This window comes from Halichondria panicea, chromosome 4 (assembly GCF_963675165.1).
Source record: "Halichondria panicea chromosome 4, odHalPani1.1, whole genome shotgun sequence".
NCBI classification, from domain to species: domain Eukaryota; kingdom Metazoa; phylum Porifera; class Demospongiae; order Suberitida; family Halichondriidae; genus Halichondria; species Halichondria panicea.
The window spans coordinates 5,307,875-5,330,053 of NC_087380.1; the positions used below are offsets into that span (position 1 = coordinate 5,307,875).

At 43.8% G+C, this 22,179-nt stretch overlaps 2 protein-coding genes across 3 annotated transcripts; one reads left to right on the top strand and one right to left on the bottom strand.

Moving 5' to 3' along the window:
- Nucleotides 1-76: 76 nt before the first annotated feature.
- On the bottom strand, nucleotides 77-22,176 carry LOC135334480 (multiple PDZ domain protein-like). Of its 2 annotated transcripts, none has more exons than XM_064529674.1 (25): nucleotides 22,015-22,176; nucleotides 20,229-21,480; nucleotides 19,095-19,449; nucleotides 18,583-18,741; nucleotides 17,955-18,140; nucleotides 17,707-17,809; nucleotides 17,163-17,375; nucleotides 16,902-17,014; nucleotides 16,551-16,679; nucleotides 15,905-16,091; nucleotides 15,476-15,660; nucleotides 14,871-15,221; nucleotides 14,212-14,514; nucleotides 12,147-14,096; nucleotides 11,110-11,356; nucleotides 10,448-10,619; nucleotides 9,980-10,301; nucleotides 9,452-9,700; nucleotides 8,707-8,869; nucleotides 3,828-4,040; nucleotides 2,921-3,229; nucleotides 2,356-2,615; nucleotides 2,009-2,204; nucleotides 1,546-1,717; nucleotides 77-605 (listed from the first exon to the last, which is right to left on the bottom strand). In XM_064529674.1, the coding sequence occupies exons 1-25, from the start codon at nucleotides 22,028-22,030 to the stop codon at nucleotides 338-340; spliced, it is 8,073 nt and encodes a 2,690-aa protein (XP_064385744.1). In that variant the 5' UTR covers nucleotides 22,031-22,176; the 3' UTR covers nucleotides 77-337. The 2 variants fall into 2 exon arrangements, with proteins under 2 accessions (XP_064385744.1, XP_064385743.1); XM_064529673.1 differs by having other exon boundaries at nucleotides 2,356-2,618.
- Nucleotides 4,402-6,688, top strand: LOC135334493 (uncharacterized). Its single transcript, XM_064529700.1, has one exon. It carries the CDS (start codon nucleotides 4,480-4,482, stop codon nucleotides 6,358-6,360), a length of 1,881 nt encoding a protein of 626 aa, XP_064385770.1. The 5' UTR covers nucleotides 4,402-4,479; the 3' UTR covers nucleotides 6,361-6,688.
- Nucleotides 22,177-22,179: the final 3 nt, after the last annotated feature.

Consider the following 22,179-nt stretch of genomic DNA (forward strand, 5'->3'; position numbering starts at 1 on the left):
AGGATACATGCTTATAATGATTATTAAACTATACAGTATAATTATAATTATACTGACATGCATCATGTTAACAAACCCTATTGAAATTTTGTGATAAATTAAAACAACGAGTATGTCACTCTAAATCGTTACTGCATGATGGTCTGAAGTTGTAAATGTTGTATAACAGTAACTGCATATAGTACAGTAACAAGTGACAGGAGTAAAAAAAATCAGGTAAACATGTACTGCATTGGTATCAAAATAAAAATAATAAGGTGAGATAATGCTGAACTAAAAGAGCACTGAGAATTACAGAAATAGGGAAAAGAATAAAATGTGTACGCAACAATTATGACTACTCTGTCCTCATCACAGTCAATTTAATATCTCCCTTGAGTTGTTTGAGTGTTTCCACAGCTTGCTTGTGAGTCACATTCTCAAAGCTATGTCCGTTCACAGTGAGGATCTGGTCGCCCAGTCTCAGCCGTCCGTCTTGGCCAGCTGCACCCTCCTCAAACACAGACTTGACGTAGATAGGTAGGTCGCCATGTTTAGAACCTTTACCACCCACGATGCTGAAACCAAGACCGGACGGCCCTCGGTGGAGGTGGATCACCTGGACACTGTGTGTGTGAGGAGGGGGGAGTTCGTCTATGAGCACTTGAAACATCGTTAATATAATTATATGTAATCAGATAATACTAGCTTTAAAGGGAGCACATTGCATGTGCTATAATTACATGTATGTGTGTGGAGATTTTATTTGCTAGAATGTGTGGGCCATAATGTGGCCATAATAAAACTAGAGCACTGAAGTGCAAACCCTCGGCTGGTGACATGATTATAAAGAAACCAGAAGAGTGATATAATGCAGTGCGTAGTGATGTATGACTGAGCTGTCTAGCACAGCAACTCAGGAGCAATAAAACTAAACCAGACTGGAGACATGCTGAAACATTGAGAACAGAGTTTTAGTTGTACATGAGGTCCTAGTCTAGGATCACAGCAAAGAAGCCTGGAGTCTCAGAGAAGTATGACTCTTGGATGGAGTAGGATCCCAGAGTCAGCTAACAAGAGCAACAAACAAGTCACAATTCTAGCTTTCTATTGTAGTGACCCTTTTCCACTGTTTTTGGTACGGAATCACTTCAGCTGTAAATACGGAGGGTGCCTCGAATAAAGGCCGCGTGTATAGTGTTGGCTAGCTAGCTGCCAATGTGCAAGTTAGTTTATGCTCGCTTTTATTCGACAACAAAGCTCTAACATCGAAATCTACTATTGTTAAAACTAATAACTTATTGTGTTAAGGCTATCCATGCTGTAAACGCAGTGCTGTGGCAGCCAGGTGAGCAGATCCTGAACTTACAAACAGACAAACAAACAAACAGACAAACCAAACGACTACTATAACCCGTGGCCGCCCACGCGTCTCGGGTTAACAATGTTGCCTATAATTAATATACAGGCAGAGGCAATGAAAATATTGCAACCTATACACATACAGGCCAAATACTAGCAAGTATATAGGGGTTTTGCTAATGAAAGCCAAGAGCATGCACTTACTTGTACTTTTCGTCTGGGCTTAACACGGGCATATCGATGTCGGTGTCCCCATTAGCCACACCCCCTCCTCTATACCCACCAACATACTGGTGATGCATGTACTCGGGGGCATAGTCACTGGTGGGTGTTGAGTCAGCAACTCTGGCGTACGGAGGGATGATGCGATCATGACCTGTAATGCAAAGGAAAAGTAATTACTCACAACCACACTTTTAAGGATGGTACACGTAACAGTATAGTGATCCAATTTGCTACATTTTATACTATAACACACTTAAGGAAATGCACATAAGTTGTGATCAGTGGGTTACAGGGTAGGTAAAGATTTGAATACTGAGAACGCATTCAAGGCAAGGGTTCTATGGTTATAACAGCTACATGTAGTACACATCATTGTACATCGTAATCATATACTGTAACAGTAGCATTTCAGGCACATTACTGAGCAACTAAGTATACTTACCTGTAGGTTGTCTTCCTGTGGCTCCATATGGGTACTCCGGAGGAGGGGGGAACGTCTGAAATGCTTTCGGATCCCCTGATGATGTCATATCCAAATCACCTGATCGCCCATATTCCATTCGCTCGTGTGGAGGATGTGAGGGTGTGAAGGCATGAGGAGGGTGGAGCACTTCCAGAGAAACCTTGTTTCCACAACTCTGCACAACACAAACAAGCCTAATTGTGTATTTAGGAGGTAATAGTGCAAGCCTTGTATAAGGGTAAGAGGTGGTGAAACAACTGCTGCACAAGCTATACATCTGGTCACACAGTACACACCGTACACACCGCACATACACACATGCTCACCTGCAACAGATGCACTACAAAGTCTTGTCTAGCCGTGGACACATCTTGCCCATTAATAGCGAGGATCTTATCTCCAGGGTGTATGCGACCGTCTAGATAGGCAGCTTTGTTCTGGACAACATTCTGTACAAATACACCACTTAGGGGGTGGTCCTCCTGCTCACAAATCATGAGCCCCAAGCCTCCCTGGTTGGGTTTCACCAGTTCAATGAGCTCCAGGTTGCTAGAGTGATCGGCAGGGGAAAAGGGAGGGACAGAGTCTACTGTATGGGAGAAAGGAATGGATGAAATTGCATGACTGCTATTGTTTGGGGCGAAATACGCAGGGTCAGTAGAAATCGTAGTGACCAGCAGAGTTAGTGACCATTATCATGACTAAGGATTGTGAAACTTTACACCAATAGATTATAATGTATTACATGAATGTACACTGATTTATAGGCTAAACGTGATACTTGTCTAGAGGTGGTAATGTAAGTCTCAACGACCAACGACTGACTATAGCATGGGCAGATCTCTGTACACGTAGAAGCATATTCATTCTGAGTACTAAGTGCATGCTAACCTTCATTCAGGCTCAATTTGGAGGTGGATTTGCTGGTCTCTCTGAGTACAAGGAGGTGTACAAATGCTGGCGATGTCTTTATCGTTTGCATGGCCTCATCACGAGTGAGCTCCTCCATCGCAGTGTTGTTAACCATCTTTATCTGATCACCCGGTTTCAGACGCCCATCTTTGTCCGCAGGGCTGTCTGGGACAATACATTGAATGTATATTCCCAAGAGTGGTGAGTCCATTCCTCCAGTGAGAACCAAGCCCAGGTCATGTGTTCCCATGAATATTATAATCTCACATTCCTTAAGGGGGGTGATATCTGTGAGAAGAGCAATTTTAGGAGTTGCAATGATAATATATGTTTGCAACACAAAAAGCGGTTACTTATGCACCTACTCAGGGGCGGAACCTGCTAGGGGGTGGTTTTTAGGGGCTCAAGTCCCCCTTTTTGTAAAAACTACTTATTGTTAGTTTGAGGTTACAACAATTTTGCCACTCACTTGCTAGACTACAACCAGGTCTAGCGACTAAGGGTATAAAGGATCTAGACCCTAGTAGAGCACTGAAGTTACTAACCCTCGGCTATGGACATGAATAATAGAGTGTTATACAATAAGTGCAGTATAGTATGCACGAGCATACCATGGAAGCTGGCTAAGCAGCTCATTCATTTCATAATAGGAAAGTTCAAAGGTCAAATAGCTAAAAGTCGCCTCCGGCGGGGCGGAAGAAAGATGCTCCCCCCCTGGGCAGTTTAGCTAGCCGCCCAACAGGGCTTCACCCCTTCTAACTATCCTCCCCTTTGGATCCTCCCTTGCTACTGTCATACACTCTCTAATTTCCAAATGCACAGTCATACCTTCTACTTCACACCTTCTACTTCACACCTTCTACTTTGTACTTCACAAACACCCTACCTTTATCTTTCTGCTCAAAATACTGGAAGCCCTGCTCAACCTCCCTCTCAGTTAGGGGTTGAGAGCTGCGGTTGGAGTAGTATGACATCCTGTTGCTGTCCACCTGTGCCACACCCGCTCTCTGCAGGATTCCCGGGCTCCCCATTTTGGGTCCTGTCTTGCCATCACAGTCCACACTGACAGGACGACGTCTAGACGGTTGCTTGAGTGAGCCTGCATGGGGAAACATTGTCATGTGCAGGGTTTCATCTAGTGTGGGGGGGGGGACTGGGGTGAACCTTCCCCCCCCAAAATGCTCATCTTCCCCCCCCCCCAAATGACATCATCACATTAGTACTATCTATGATGTGAAATATGTAACTAGATCTACTGTAATGCACTAGCATGTAATAGGTGGTGTGGTCAACAAATGTGGGAGTGGCCAAACATTTTGCGGCGTGCGTAAACCTTCCTCCCCAAACTTTTAATCCTAGATGAAACCCTGATGTGAGCTATACTATACGTATACAAACCATGCAAAAAGCTAGTGCACAGTATGGATCATTTAAAGCAGGAAATTCAAATGATGTGGTGCATTTCCTGTGCATGGGAATTCCTGAGATTTGTATAAAAGGTTGAATGTTTACAAGTTCAAATAGTCTAATATCAAGTCATGATTATAAGCATGGCCACTAAGCAGCTACTACTCTACCTGCTATGTGCCCTTGCTTTTACTGCAGTAGTACAAGCTACAGAAGTGAGAGAGTCAAGGCCAATTGCATTAGTGAAACCGACAAGTAGCATAGTCTATACTGATCGAGCTAACAATACAAACGATACTTGTGGGACAAACACAAACTGTCCTATCTGGGCAGAATGTAATACAGGAGATTGTGTGTGCAGTGAGAATCTACCAGAATCATTAAAATGTGCTGAGCATACACTACAATTATCAGTGAGGATGTGTCACTGTGTGACTTTGGATGACGTTTCTGGAGACATTATCGAAGGGAAATGCTTCGTGAACTGTTTCAATGACAACTACAGAGATCATTATTATCTACAGCTTCCACAAAATACGTCCAGACTGAATTACTTCATGTGTGAGAAGTGGTGGAACAGAACAGGACCATTGTGTGGAGAGTGCTTACCCGGACACAGACCTTTGGCTTACTCTTACAATATGGCGTGTGTGAAATGCCCTGAGGGAAACAATAACATCTGGAAGTACATTTTAGCAGCTTACGGTCCACTGACAGTGTTTTATTTCATTGTTTTATTCTTGAAAGTAAATGGTACTTCTTCTCATCTTCATGGATACCTAATCTTTGCTCAACTATTTGCATCACCTGCTTTTACTAGAACACTTGACCTCGCAATCCACGAGCGATACGATAAGGGTAGTAGTGGCATTGTATTTCCAATCCTCACAACTGCGTATGGAATATGGAACTTAGATTTCTTCAGATGGTTATATTCCGACCTTTGTCTTGATGTGTCTACACTTACAGTTTTAGCTCTGGACTATGCAGTGGCTATCTACCCACTTTTGTTGACTGTTGTCTCTTACATACTGATTGAACTACATAGTAAAAATGTTAGGATAGTGGTTATCTTGTGGACCCCATTTCGATGGTTGCTAACACGTTTTCGTAGAAAGTGGGAAAGTAGGACCACAGTGATCGATGCATTTGCAACGTTCTTTCTACTCTCATTTGTCAAAATTGCATGGACTTCGTTTGATATCATTACCCCAGTTCAGGCTACCAGTGTGGGAACAAATGAAACAGAGTGGGTTTACTATTTAAATGCAACTGTTGTATTCTTCGGAACTGATCACTTACCGTATGCCATCGTAGCAATTGTCTTCTGTTTTGTACTCATTATTACTTCAATGCTGTTTCTACTGTTCTATCAAGCTAAATCCACACAGAGGACACTGAACTGCTTGAGACTTCATCACCAGTTAATAAAAGCTGTTATGGACTCATTCCAGGGCTACTACAAGAACGGAACAGAAAGAACGAAAGATTATCGATGGTTTGCAGCCGTACCTTTGATTGGACAATTCGCAATACTTGTTTTTTACTCGATGGCTCTCGATACCAGCATGTTACTACCTGAAACAGTTGTCGCCGTCTTCATCATGTTGCTAACGGTAATTGTGCAGCCCTATAAAAATCAGTTTGCACATTATACAAAAATAGATGTTACATTTTGGGCTATCATTGCTCTCTGCTCTACTGGAGCCCGGGGAATATTCTATACATCACATTTAGAGACTGAAATTATGAGTGGTATCCTCATCGTGGTGTATTTTTCTCCAATAATCTACATATCCTGTGTCTCTAGCTACTGGATTCTCTCTAAATTGAAACTGAAACAAAAGATCTTTCGGATTAGAAACTGGAGAAGAAACCAACACATTGAGAGTGAACTTGAAGCAGTTTTTCCCGATCGAGTTGTTAACCCAGAGAACTACCAAGAAGTGAGCTTAAGAGATTTCAATGTTTCAGATGACGTCCAACAAACACAAGATTGTGATACGTACTGAGTTAAGTGCATGTTGCTGTAAACATTTCACTCAATAACATATGGTTAGGAATGATATACATACGTACCTTACGGTATGCATTGACATACACTTATTTCCATTTAGCTGTTTCAGTATATAGATTTCTATGAAGATTTTTCAGTGTGCATGCATACCCTTTATCAGTTTCCCTATCTTTTTCAGTATGCATTTACTTACCCCTTAAGTGTGACAAAATGATTAACGTTTGGCCGCAAAACATTGTCAACCGAACCTTTGAACATCGCCAGCTGAGCAGGGAGTTTTAGCAAACGAGTATGGCTATTGAGCTTCAGGTAGAAATTCTGAGCCTGGTATAAGCACATAATTATAATAATAGGTACAGGGCCGTCGCCACCAGTCCGGTTAGTCAGGTTTTGACCTGACCACTTTTTGACTTTTATACTGTAAACCACAATGGACAAGGGGCGGGGCTGCCCACATAGACTATACTTCAGCTCTACAGCTCTGCATTCAGCATTAACTTTTCAAGCCTTCCTGATCAGGCTCACAACCATCCATTTCAAAGTCTGACAACAATCACTATAATAATTATATCTGCATGGGGCTATGGACTGGTGATCCCTGAGGCCCACTTCCACCAATAAACTGAACCATTGCCTTTATTTTTTCATTTTTTTACCTTTTATCTTTTACCTTTTTGTTTTTTTGCATATACTACATGTATACCTTGTATAGGTACCATGGTATTTTCATCTGGGTCATTAATAGTCACTACTGAAAGCGGGCGTGGCTGGAACATTCGGTGCGCTATAGCGCGCATTTCTATTGTTAACCTGACCAGTACACAATAACAAAATTGGTGGCTACGGTCCTGAGTTACATGCACACATGCAGTCATGTAATTAAAAACATGCCATGCATGTAGTTGCTTGTGTATCAAAATCTATGACGTTACCTCCGAAAACTCTATTATTGGTCCTGAAGGACTAACAGCTAAAAGTAAGCCAATCCAGTAGATACATGTGCATAGAACAAGTAGAATATTTGGGGGAAATACAAACGATGAGGATAATTATGTGATAGCATGTCTCTCATAATTTGAGCCAGGTTGTATGGAATATCCCTGGGCTACATACATGTTATCAGGAGCACATAAAGAGAAGGAGCATCTAACTGTGTGGAAAAGCTGTTGTCTAAGTGGTAGGACTAAATATCTCCATTCAGTTTTGCTGTGCCATGCTGACCTAGATCTGCTAGACTAATTAGTCATCATTATCATCTAGGTAGCTACTAAGCTACTTTCTATCAGAGCTGGGCATGCTGGTTCTGCACTGAGCTTGGTCTCTCAGTCTGCTCCTAGATCCTGGCCTTGATAGATTTTCTTAGTGTCTTAATTAATGCGTGGACGACTACTCTACGTCACGATTGTGAGCTACATATTGCCCACGTTCATAAAAATGTATGTGGATCACGCGACTTCGCATACCAGGCTTCACTTTTTCTTTCATGTCCATCATGTCCTTCTTTAGTGCCTCCCACCATCTCTAGCTCATTTATATTGAGAGAACAGACAAGAACAAGAAAAAGTAAAGCCTGGGGACGAGGCTAAATTAGATGCTCCTTCCCTTTATGTGCTCCTAATGTAGCCCAAAATGTAGTATGCACGATTATCCATGCAATAACGTATGGCAAATTAGAGACATGTCTTAGATACCTACATGCAGTGCATCCAATCTCCATATAATTATTGCTGTGCATATAATTTATTAGGTACTTTTCATTGGCTAATAGAGCTATCAACAATACAATATAATTCCCTGGGAATTATGGCTCAATATCTTTATATGCTCTTGTGTAAATTGTTATGAATTTTTGTAGGCCATTGTACTACATATCCCACACAGTACATGAATTCTTTGCCTAACAGGCGTAATTAAATTACACATGTAGTCCGTGCACATTGTAATTTGGTGTTGGGAGTAATAATCACCATGGCATTCCTTTTAGCTACACCTGCATGTTTACTAGTTCTAAGCAAAACTGGGGAGTCCCACCTTGTGGGCAGTAATCCAGTAGCAGCCTATACACTCACTACACATTATCGTATGACTGAAAGCCTGACATAGTACCTGACCGTGCATGTACTTTTTTCAAAGTGACCCTTTTTGTTTATGTATACAGTGTGACTGTATTGTATAACCTCCATGATGCAGTTACATGGACGATCTACACAGCACCATGCATATCCACTGTTCATGTACTAGAATATACCTTAGAGCTACAGATACATGAATAGCTATAGCAAAAATTTATTCTCTATACGGTCTATATACGCAATTTAAAATTCTGAAACAGCCTACTCACTTTTCCTCCTCTTTGGTGGTCTGAGGACAACTTCCTCTGGGAGCCGAGTCTTGTCAAGCTCCACCCCTCGTCCCTCCCCATCCTTGTGGGTGGTGGAGGAATGAGATGCTACCACGACGGTCACCTGACCTCGCTGTCTTGCTTGTTGGAGCAGTAGCCTAGCCTATTGTGTGTGTGGAAGGAAATACACATATACGCATAACTTCTAGTAGGGGGGGGGGGGGTGAACCTTCCCCCTGCAGACATAATCACACATAAATTAGTACAACATCACACATATGAAATCATCATTATTATTAGTACAACATCAGACGCTTACGCGTGCCCAAAACCTTCCCCCCAAACTTTTCATCTAGAATAAAACTCTGACTTAAGGACAAAACTGTACAATTGGAGAGTATAATTATACTTTGTCTCGAAATTGATGTACATGTAGCTACCACAACCACAAGTTCTTAATAGCAAAAAGAGAGGGCGAAATTTTTGTCATACGTTATTGCAACCACAACGCTCAACCAGCGTCTTCTCTCATAAACCAAAGCCAAGATATTATAACTCAACAGTTAGCATTACATCACATTACAAGGTACATGTACCAGCTAGAATGTACACACACAATGTACATGTACTGTTGTCTCTCGATTCGTACATGAATAGTCGCATTTAATTGAGAGACACGTGTGTCATGTATGACTGCGTATATGTAGAGACAACAGTAACCATGATTAACATCTTCTCCTTTCACCTTATCATATGCATAGCCGAGTATCTTCTGTCCGTCCACACTCAAAATCTGGTCCCCCGCCTGCAGTGAATTGCTGACCTCAGCAGGACCTCCCGGGGAAATGTTTGAGATAAGGACGGAGGGAGCACCCCCCACCAACTCCCCCTTCTCTATATTGAAACCCAGACTCTTCTTGTCGTCAGTGTATAGAGTGACGGCCTTCACTTGAGCAAGACCATCCAGACTAATGTCACTGTCTGCTTGGGTATGCTGGGAGGAAATCAAGAAGAGAGGAATATGATTATATTGATTAAACTTTACAAGTTATTCATTGGCTCATGCCTGTTCTCTGCTCTTACACTAGACGCACACTGCACATAATTATTTGTACTAAATGTATGGGCATTCAAAGATTACCACAGCAAAACGATAATAGATATAGCATAGCCTTTGTTTACTGGATTTGAACCAGAAATGACCACATTGTACCATGTGATACGCACATGTGTACTGTACACTAAGGTAATAACAGTTATCAGATAAACTTACTTTTCCTTTTTGTTGCTCCTGTGTTTCTTCCACCTTATGTTGTCGTAGCAACACAAAACGGACAGTAGGTGGGGCCTTCGCAAGCAACTCTTGAACCTTCTGCTGACTCATTCCGAGGACACAGGTGTCATTGACTTTGAGAATCATGTCCCCCCACTTAAGACGCCCACATAGCTCTGCCACGCCCCCCGGTTGTATACCCATGATTACGATCCCACGAAGAGACTGGGTGGTGCTGGCAACAATGCTCAGCCCTAAACCAGCCTTGCCCTTCTGTAGTAGCACTTCAAACAGGTGACCGTCTGCCTCAGGAAATTCAGCTCTGAGTGCCAAGATTATACTGTAAATACATCATACTTTCTTTTGATGCTTTAATTAAGTGCAGGGTCTTCTTTCTTGCCCCATAAATGTAGTACATAAATGTAATACATGTACATGGCCTCCTACAGTACAACGTAATTTCCTCACCTAATTGCAGGGTCTTCCTCTTCTTCGATGGCCCATGAGTTGTGGTGTGAATGCTCGGGCGACTCCTGTAGTGTGTGAGTGCGTGGGTACTTGGCAGGACGACCCGTATCCTGGGTGTCTTTTTTTCCTTCTTTCTTGCCAGATGTATGAGTAGATAATGGACCCATCGGTTCTGTGTGAAGGGCATTATTATCAGAGCAGCAGCATTTAATATCACAATCACATGTACAATGTATCACAGGAGAAGAGGATACCACTTAGATAACTCCCCCTCATCTTCACTACAGCACATGTATCTGCTATAATGAAGACGTGACCTGGGAGTGCTTCCGGTAAGCACGAAATTTATTCAACAAAATGCTTTTAGAGGCCATTCAACGACATTTAAGTACCTCGAAAATTTCGCGCTGTACATTGTATATTCTATTGATATGTCCTAATTACACTTTCAGGGATTCTTCAGTGAATACACACATACACCATCAACCAAACTTTTGAAGTGCATATTATTTTAGCATTTTTACGGATTGGCCTCAAAATAATACGCCTCGAAATTTGGAATCATTGCGGCTATCCTCAAAATGGCGAAATATGGTCCTCTAAAATTTGGCTACACGGTAGTAATGAAGAGAACATTATTACAGTACTTTCCTTAATCTCACCATCTTTGGATCTCCTTGCTGACTTCTTGTCTTCAAATACATCGTCTCCAATCTTTCGATGTTTCTTTCTAGAACCACTACCATTGAAGACTAGTCCCTTAGGGGCGTGGCTGACTGTGTTGTGTCTCCGTTCCACCTTAGGTCGTGGTGGCATTCCAGACCGGAACCTGGTCTCAGATTGGGACTTGTTCATTGGTCGCGGACTGACTTCTGGCCGTGATGGTTGGTTCAGGTGTGGGGGGTGTTCCTGCAGTTTAACAAACATACAATAGGCTAGCTTCCATGTACAATGAAAGCACTGCGGGTGCTAATGCCTCGGTGGAGGTGTCAAAGCTACATAACATAAAGCTAGCTAATAGCAATAGCTTTTATACACACATTACACATGTATAATTTATCATGATGAATATTTTTATAAATTTTGCTGCCTGCAGAACAGAGAAACTCAACAAGTGCGTAATGATCGACCATGATGTTAAAAACGATTGATGTAAAACGTTCAAGTCTTGGCTGCAGCAGCAGAGCCTTACAGCTCTCTTCTCACTCTTGCAGCTACCAATAGCTAGTGTTCTAGTGCAGAGTTAACTACTAAGTAGAGTAGCAACACTCCATAGACAAGTTTTGCTACGCACTCTTCTGAAAAGGCTGCAATGGCATTCCAAGTAAGCAAAACTAGGCACAACTCGAGAACGAAGCATTATTTTGCAAAATCCACGAACAAGAAAACGTTACTAGAAGCCTATAGAAACTCTTACTTACAGTTCATTGATCCTTGAGCAGCTGTAGCAGCCTACACACACAGACACAGACACAGGTACAAACACACTACCGTATACCTCGCTTGCGCATGCGCACCGAGGCATAATAACATGCATGTACATGTAAGCAATATAAATGCACAGAATCATGAATCACGCTATTACAGTATTCTGTAATTGCCTATTGCTTGTAGTACACTGTAACATGTGCGCTCCTACATATACATTGTATATGTGTACAAGCAATAAAAAGCAGCGAATTTTAAGTGAATAGCTTACGAAGTGTTGTGCTGCTTGAGGAGGAGGAGGAGGAGGCTGTCTCACATAAGGCTGGGTAATAAGAGGGGGTGGTTGAGATTGAGACTGCTGCATGGCCATCATGTGAATGTCACTGTACTGTGGGGGGTCACGATTGACGGGCCCGGGGGTCATGTGATTGTGCGACATTCCCGGCCACTGACTGCCCCCAATAATGGGCGAGTGTTGAATTATGTGTCCGTTAGAGCTGGGTGTGTTCAGACTCCAAGTTGGTGGTTGTTGAGCAGGATATGAGTGTGGTGGTCCTTGTGACATCATTGGTGGGGCGGGACTTGGACTAGGCTGATGTGGGAACATATACGGGGGAGGAGGGGGTTTTGACATTTGATCCTCGTACGGAGTGAAATATCCCCCCGGAACATTAATGTTCGGCGGGGGAGGTACTCCGGGGGGGTGATATGTAGGTGCCCCATACATACTTTGTATCATTCCGTGTGGCGGATATTGTGGCCCTGGGGCCATCACGGGGTGCAGTTGAATGTTACCTTGTGCCCCCTGGATTCCCTGAGGGTAGTAGCTCGACTGCTGAACAGGCATAATTCCTTCGGTGATACTAGATCTCGTACCGGGGGTGTTGATGTACGGAGAACCCCCTGAGGGAATTATGTAACTTTGGACTTGCGGTGCTGGCGTGTACACAATGATTAGTTCTTCACTTCGAGTTGACGCTCGTTTCAATATTCCTTTGGCCTTAGTCAAATTGAAACCGGCTAAACTCTTACCGTTGATAGCTGTGATTCGATCTCCGGCACGGATTCTACCATCCCTACCTACCGCTCCACTGCTAGACAAAGACTTCACAATGACACAGCTGTTCTTTTCATCGTACGCTAAGTTCATGCCGTATCCCGCCCCAATTTTACGAATTCGTATTTCTCTCGGTTCGACTTCACTCGAGTGGTCACCGAAGTCACTAAGTTCGGGAGAAAGACCATCAACGTTACTTTCTTGAGAGCTGCACAAAATGCCTTGAGGGGAAGAATAGTTTACTGTTAGGTTTTCTTGTGTGGGTGTACTTGGATAAGAATCGTTGGTGGTGGTTTGATTGGTTTTATGTCCTCGAGAAGTCAATCGTTTTCCTTTCGTTCTCTTAGGGACTTTTTCCTTAGGTTTTACCTTTTGTCCATCGCTGCTGCTCTTGATTGACCTTTGACTTCTATCGGAAGAAGGGGAGGACACATAGACAGGGGTGGTGTTGTACTCACGTGTTAGGCTACCACTAGTCATAGTGCTGCTATTGGATTCGGGCCCCAACTCACTCTGACTTGGCTGACTCTGTGAGTTTACGATCGTATTATCGGAAGAACTCAGCGATTCGTGAGAAAATTCATTTACACTGTCAGTGCAAGAACTTTTTTTAGGGACGGGTATACTCAGAGGCTGCGAGAGACGAGCTCCCTCCTCCGGCTTTATTCTGGTGAGGTCAGACAGTGAGCGGCCTTTTTCAGGGCTTGAGATACGAGACAGTAGTGCCGGTGATATGGGGGAGGCGGGAGAGAGTGGGGAGGGGGTATCCATATGGGGGGAGTCGATATCGTCTGCCGAATGAGTCTCGAGTTTAGTTTGAGTGATTTCAGTTTCGATTTGAGCCAACAGTGATGGCTGCTCCGATACATGTTCCTGTGGTCCACCAGAATTGAGTTTTGGTTGTTGAGCATTAGTAGCCTCAGGAGCTGCCTCATCTCCGTGGGGGGCATCATCAGATTTTTCATCTTGGGGGTCATCTTTAGAATAGGGGGGCGGGGGTTCATCGTCATCCGTATCAGGTTTCTTCTTCTTTTCATCGTCTCCTTCCTCCTCTTCTGGGTTGTCTTGGCCCTCGGACTCCGCCTCTGTGGCTACGCCCTCCGGCTCCTCCTCTTCGTCAGAGAGTGGTTTCTGGTCCTCGTCGTCCTGTCCCAGACTAGCTCTCTGCATAAGGAACAACAGCATAACAAGTTAATTGCAAGTCAGAGTCTCAGTAATACAACATACATGTACATGTACGTAGTAACAGCTGCTACATTTGATACTATGATGTATATACCTCAAATGCCAGGGCGGCATGGACAGCACCCTCTTCGGGCCCCTCCATGGAGTAAGGGGAACACAGTTCACTCTCGAGCTCAGGGCCCCCTGGCAGGGGGTGGTACACACCAATACTCACAGTACCCCCTAGAGGAACGGCCACCAGCTGTTGTACAGCAAAGTCCAGTGAGTGATTGAGCACAGACATGTTGTTGACACTGAGCAGTTTGTCGCCTATTTTCAGACCGCCATCTGTCTCGGCAGCCCCGCCTTCCACTAGCGAGTGGATCAGGATCACCTTTTCACCAGAATGGAGCGGGTCCTGTGGGGGGGGGGAGGTGTAAAAGAGTGTACATGCATCCAGGCTTAATTATAGTTTTGTTTCTGTGTACTCGACGTACAGTACATGTATGCAACACTACAATGTAGGTAGGTAAAATAGCACTAGGTGTAACATTTAGTCATGTGGATTAAACTAACTACATGTAAAACGTGTGACAAGACAGAATCTAGTATACATGTACACACGTACGTGTGTGTGCCAGCTAAATTAAGGGCAATTACACATCAATTTAGCAAAAGCTTGCAAATAACTCCCTCGGAATTGATACGTGGATAGTGTTCGTGGTTTTAATTTTGCTGAATTGATACATGTACATGTACCACTAAACAACTCACAGCAAAGTCCAGAATGCTGAATCCCAGTCCCTGATTCCCCTTCTCCAAAACCACCTCGGAAAGTTCATCCTCCCAGAGCGTGGAACCAGGAACCGGAGATAAGAGACTAGAATCTGAATCCAGAATGGAATCAGGACTTTGTAGAGACTCATCCAGTCCAGACATCTGACTGGAACTACGATACGAAGCGTAGTCAAACTGTAACAGGGCGGAGTCTCTATTATGGTCCTCGTCACTTTTCATTCGCTCTTCTTCTTCTGCCTGCCGTTGCCGCTCTTTAAGCTCTGCCTCCTGAGCCACCAACTCTTCGTCCTGCTCCTGTAGGTGACGCAAGAACTCCTCACGCTTTTGCTGGAGGGAAAAGTGCCGAAGTGTATATGGTGACATCAATTATACGTGTAGGTGACATTGTATGAATAGATACACATGCAGTCACAACAACTCCATGAGGACACTAACAAGAAACATGCTCTCAAAAGGGCAAAGTCGAGCAACTAATACACAATATCTGCTACAAAACTATTTGTAAGACATTTCTATTCTGCCTTACATTTCTGAATCAGTTCAAACCTAACAGTTTTCTACCACCAATGAAGCACACTCACTTCGAATCTCTGCTTGATGAGTTTCTTCTGCTGCTCGTGCCTCACCCTCCACGACTTGCGCTCGAGTCGTCGGGAGAAGTTGTCCCCGAGGCCAGAAAGGTCGCAAGAAGGCAGTGCGAGGAGAGTGTCAGAGTTTGAGAGGAGCTTGTCCTCTTCCGAGTCTGAGAGAGCGCCCTCAGGGGAGTCTGGGGAACAGAGGCAATAAATACAGATTTATGCCGTAAGATTTGTATACAGCCTATTGTTACAACACTGGCACACACAGTACAAACACATCTACATGTACAAGTACATTGTAGCAAGCAGGAATAACTACATTCCTATAATCAAGACTTTCGCAGGTTGCTACTAATGCAGAGTTCATGTACATGACGCTGTATGAGTTTTTAATCCCTGTTAGTGTATATTATTGAATGCGACCACACTCACTTGTTGTTGGACTTGACCCTGCCCCCTCTCCACGGCCGCTCACTCGACACACAACCACCTGCACAAAGTTTGGGGTGTACTTGACGACCTCGATGGCCTCTTGATGTTGTAGCCCCACCAGAACACTCCCGTTAATCTCTAGGATCTCATCACCCACTCTCAGGATGCCATGATGACCAACTGGACCCTGGGGAATACACACATGTAAACTAAAATGTCAGACTTAAGTGAAGAAGGGTATATTGTTACAGATACACTTGTGTAATAAAAGTCAACACCAAATATGACATAAACAGCTTAATAATCTCAGGCTAACGATACAACATACATGTACAGCTGTACGTGCACGTATACACCATATATATACATTAACCACATTCAACACCTAAATTACTATTACTACTGATCATACACTGTACATGTAATGCCTATACACGTACACGTACATGTCAACTCCCAAGTGAAAAACAGCATTCACCTTCTAGTTAGGAACATATTGTATGTACTAGGTTTGTAAGCGACTCCTATACTGTACTGTACAGTACAATTATGTACAATGTCAAACTTCAGGCAATCTTCACTTAGCTACTTGTACGTGTACATGTACATGTATGTATAACTCAAAATGTGTCCCATGCATGAGTACCTGCGGATGTATGTACTGGATTACATGATGCACAGAGCCAGAATGGGGCTCCCCCTCCTCGTCAAGTTCGGCTGTGCTCTCCATACGAATACCCAAACCACCCCCCTCTGTTTTGTACACCTCGTCAACCTGAGGTATGGGGTCAAATTAGACAACTGTTACCTTGTCTGTAGTGAACTGTCACACAGCTATTAATTTTAATGATCTGAACACAAGTTCTATAGCCAGAATTGATTCAAAGAAGACGTCTAAGTGATAGCACTGTAAAGCTACGTACATGTACATGTACTTCCTGGAACCACAGATCAGCAAGTGAATCTACACTGTACATTCAATATTGGTGCGTCTCACCTTGACGACGTAGTCTGGTCCGAGTATAGAGGTCCACTTGTCGACCACCTCCCAGGCCTGCCTTCGCGGGGGGTCCTCGCTGCTGGAGTCCACAATTGTGGGGAGGGAAGGGGCTACATTAGGAGAGAGGGGTGCATTAGTGAGTCGCCAGTGTATGTACAAGTACATCGTTTTTTAATCACCAAAACATGACTACAACTGTAGATGCTAAAAGACACTATGGGTATAATTATAAAAAGCAATCTGTGACCCTACACTCACGCTGGATGCCGGCCACCTTGGTCCTCCGTCTACTCAGCATTAATTTTACCGGGTTGCCACTGTTACGCAACACCGAGGCAGCCTCCATGTTCTCCAGTCCCTTCAGGGAGTGGCCACCCACCTTCAGGATACGATCACCCACGGTGATACGCTTGGCTTGGGCAGCTGCCCCATTCGGGTTCATGGACGTGATGTAGATGCCGTTTACCTCTTCTGCATGTGTGTGTGTGGGGACGGGGGGGGGGGGGGTACAGAGTGCATAAAGTGCAATGTGTATTCATGTACTCCTGGTATCAGCCATTACTTATTACAGTGGTCTACACTTGGTTGATTGGGAGTACCATGACAAGACTACTTAGGCAGTCTCACATGACAGGTCAGTTTTCTGTACGTAGAAGTACATTTGGAAGCTCAGAACATGCGCTCTACCATGTGGTGGTCTGTAAAACTCAAAACGGATTTCGAATTTTAGTTACCTTTTGTCAAATTATACTACGACGGTTAATTCAAACTATTGCATGCATGTACATAAAGCTACGCTTACCTCCTGTATCAGTGTTGACCAAGCCAGCAATGGTGATACCCAGCCCCTTGTTGTTGCCACGGTGAAGCTCCACCTCAAATTCCTCCAGATCATCGTCAGAGGACTGCATTGAGACAAGCATACACTGTAAATCTAGCAATGTACATGTACAGCAATAGTAAGAGTGCCATGACATTTAATTGCATAATGTTGATGAAAATTAAAAAAGCATTGTGGGAAGTGCATATCTTTGAACACTTAGCACTCACGTCGTTGATATCAGGGACTTCCCCTGTTGACGTCTCCACAGATACGGTTCTAGCTATGACTAATCTGATTGGTTGACCAGCCTGATAGACAGTCCTCAGCCTGGTGATGATGTCATCATACTCCATGTGGAGCACACTCTCCTCGTTAATCTGCAGCAGCTGGTCCTCCCTCTGTAGTTGTCCATCCTGAACAAGTGTATTGAATGCAATTAAAGAGCAAAATCAAATTACCATGTATACATGTAACTCTAGTAATCATGGTTACGTTACTATAGTGGTATGAGGGGCCAACTCGTTGTTCTCACAATACAGTTTTATCGAGGGAGTGACATCGTAAGTACCCATTTGACTTCTTCACAATACCTAAGCTAAATCGCACAATGCACTTGTACTCACGCAGTACATGGATGTGTAGCGCACGCACGCACACACATACACACACACGCACACACACACACACACACACCACATAGCACGCACACACACACACACACACACCACATAGCACGCACACACACACACACATACACGCACACACGCACACACACACGCACTGCTCTCTACAACCACTGTGCAATATTCCCTGAGCTACACGTACTGTACTCAATACTCTTAAAACAGTATATACCTGTTCGGCCACGCCCCCAGACACGAGAGAGTGTACCACTGTCTTCTTAGGTTCCCCCACAGATACTATGCCGAACCCAAACCCTCGACGACCATCGTTAGGCAACTCTATCGTCACAATTTGCTGTTGCTGTGACTCCCACTCCTTATCACCAGTCACCTGGACGGGAAGGGAGAAAACTGTATCTAAAGTATAATAATTATTACATGTGTACAGAACGTAATAAGCTGCATGATTGAACGTCAGGCTTTGATTCCAGCATACAGAGAATCTACATGTACAGCGTGTACATTGCACATGTGAGTGTGCACTGTTCATGCATGAACAATTAATGGGTTGCTAGGCAAGAAAACAATTAGCCAAGGAAATTGATCTAAAACTAGTAAGTCTACATATACGATATAATTTTACCCACACATAATTTATATGCAGTTTGATAATGAAAACACATTGTTACTGGGTGTGTAAGGTGTGTACGGTGATATGCATATATTGTACATTATTATGTGTACCTCATTCAAATCTCCGTTAACGATATCTTGTTGAGTCCGGGGGTGTGGTGTCGGAGTGGGAGGGGGTGAGGGTGGTGATTGTGTGTCTGGCTGTCCAGATGATGGTTTGGTGATCATGTGACGATGTGCAGCTGGTGATTGTGAGGTGTGCCGACGTGATGGTGACATAGGTGGAGGGTGCCTGAGTGAGGGTGGTGAAGGGGGCGTGGCCTGTGAGGGGTGTTCCCTTATAACTACGAGCTCAACGGGGCCACGAGACGACTGGAGAAGGGACACAGCATCAGAGTGGGGGAGAGTACTTAGGGAGTGGCCATTGATGTGTGAGATCTGATCGTTCCTCCGCAGCCTACCGTCCCTGTGGAGGATGTGTATATTGGCTGTCACACACTGCATTACATAGTGGTGTACGAGCATGCCTGTTGATACTATGCATTAGAGTTTATATAGCTAGAACTATCACATTCCTAACGTTTTATACATGACTGTGCATGTAGTGCATACGTATTAAAGTGCATTCTTTAAATTGTAAGGTGGCACTGAAGCTCACACTAACTGTGTCAACTGTAATTATAATACATGCAAGAATGTACTGAAAAGTCGAAGAATGCGTGTGACCTAGTCACATAGGTGTGTGCACCACATCTTAGTGCCAAGAGCACTTATTGCACAGGGTACAAGCGCTATCATGTTGATGCTAATCAGCAGATAATTAGTGCATTGCATTCTTCAGTAAACCTACACATTGAGTCTACTTATACAGGCGGGACTTTCCATTAGCTGATAGAAAGCTACAGCTCAAAGACCTAACATCAACACAATAATTAAAAATGGGATTACTGCTACTGTAACATGCACATATGCAGTTTGTATAATTATGTATAAGAGAGGTGCCCAACATAAACAAAACACCTTTGCCATGCCAACCATTGCTACAAGCATTCCAGTTCTACCTACACACACTGGTAATGGAATACTTTCTCAACCTGTGATACATTACATGGCACACATTTTTGACGGACAGTGTTTTGCAACTCCTTACAACTCCATAAATTGTTAATTGATACAAATTGGGTAGCCTAAAAGGTGAGGCTCGAGTATATACATGCAGTGGTGATAATTATAGTGATCCCTCACCTCTTAGCAATGCCTCCTGCCTGTAGGTCTTGAATGGAGAGTCCCACCTCTCCTTTCGCTTCGTTCTTTACTGCCTTCACCATGAAGCCGAGTCCCTCTGCACCTTTGTCCAGTCGAACAGTAAATGTTGTTTTTCTTTTCTCTGCCGTTGAAACGTCCATCGTCACTGACCCATTGGTCATGGGGTGTGTGGGTGGAGTGAGGGCGGGAGGCTGTTGTGGGGAGTGGAGGTGTGGACCCTCCAAGGAAGTCTCAGACATGTCAAATAGTTTTTCGACCGATTTCGTTTTACGGTATGGAAGTAGTGGGTGTGGTGAGTCAATGACAGGTTCCTGCGAGTGTTGAAACTGTTTCTGCATATGGGCGTGGTATGAAGGGGGAGGGGGGCGTGTCTCTGGTGATATCACTAGCTTCTTCCCACTCTCATGAGTCAATCCAGAAGCTTGTGTGTATAGTTCCGTTGGTCGGGGAGATGGGTCCAACGTTATAGCGGCACCAATCGGCTCAGGACGAGAGACATGGTTGCTATTGACAGCCATGTGAGGGATGGACCTGAGTGTGCTGATGTTAGGTTGTGACCCTGATAAAGACCCTCCACTACCAGGCCTAAGAAAACTCTCAGATGACTTCTTCCTTAGCATAGGGCCGCCATTAGTAGCGGATCTGTCTACTAAAGTGCTGGTGGAGCTGGAAAGATTCTTTATACGACTGTTGTTAAGAGAGCTCTCCATGGAAACATCGTTTAGAATGGATGCAACGATAGAGTCGTCTGAACTTCCATTCATGAGACTGGCCTGTCGCAACAGAGTGATTTCAGGTGTGTGTTTTGGTTCCAGTCCATCGATAGCACCTGTTCTAGAGTTTCCAGTGTGGGAGGGAGTTAATGATAATTTAAGTACTGGAGGTTGGACCAGCGTGCTCGGAGCGTCTACTCTGTGAGGTCTTTTCAAGACTACGTTTTTAGGTGTGACAGCATTTCGTAAAATCTTCAGTGATTCTTTTCGTTGAAGAAGTACTTTTCTTTTATGAGTAGGAGAGTCTTTCTTAGTGTCTTGGATACCAGTGATAAGCTCATTGGTCGCCTCAGCTATGAGGGTGGAGTTTTCACTGGAGGGTGGGTTGCCAAGTAAGTATTGGTTGAATATCGGGCTGGCAAGAATTTCTTTAATGTAGTCCAGTTCTTCTTCGTGGACATTGTCTCCGGCTTGATGCAGCTTGTCTCTGTACTGCTCCAGAACGTTTGCCAGTCGATCTAGTGGGTGGGTGTGTGGAGTGGTGATAGTGTGGTGGGTGTGGGTGTACTCAGAGTGTGTTAACTGTACACCCACAGTACAGTTGGGTTGTGACCTAAACCGTTAGGCATCCATATACGGACATAAACATAGTGTGCTTGCAAACAAAGTGGACTATAAATGACAGATAACTAGGAGCAAACATAAACACACGTTGCTATGACAGGGTCTCATCAAATTCCAGCAGGTGTTTCTGCACAACATGGGGCAGCTGTCTACAAGTAAGTACGTACACGATACGTACTGTATGTAATATGAAACATCCAGGCAAGGCTTAAAGTCTGTACTGTAGTGACCAGCTATATATATAGATATATCTTACATCAGTGAACCCATTTATTGGATCACATACCATATTGCATGTATAACCTATAACACATTCAAGTAGCCTAGCTAGTTAGTTATCTGTGTTCACAAAGCTCAGTATACAGTACTACAGTACTAGTATAGTCTAGTAGTGCCTCAGGGCTTCATAATATCTAGCCCAAACTTACCTGGTGTCGCAGCCATTTAACTCTAGAGCTGTGGTCAGAACACCAGAGATCAAAGACAGCTGGTTTCTAGTTTCAATAAGCTTTCATAGGACTCATATAAAACTCCACAAATTTTATTGTATCTGCTCTTGTTTGATTTTGATTTTGCATACCAATCAATTATCC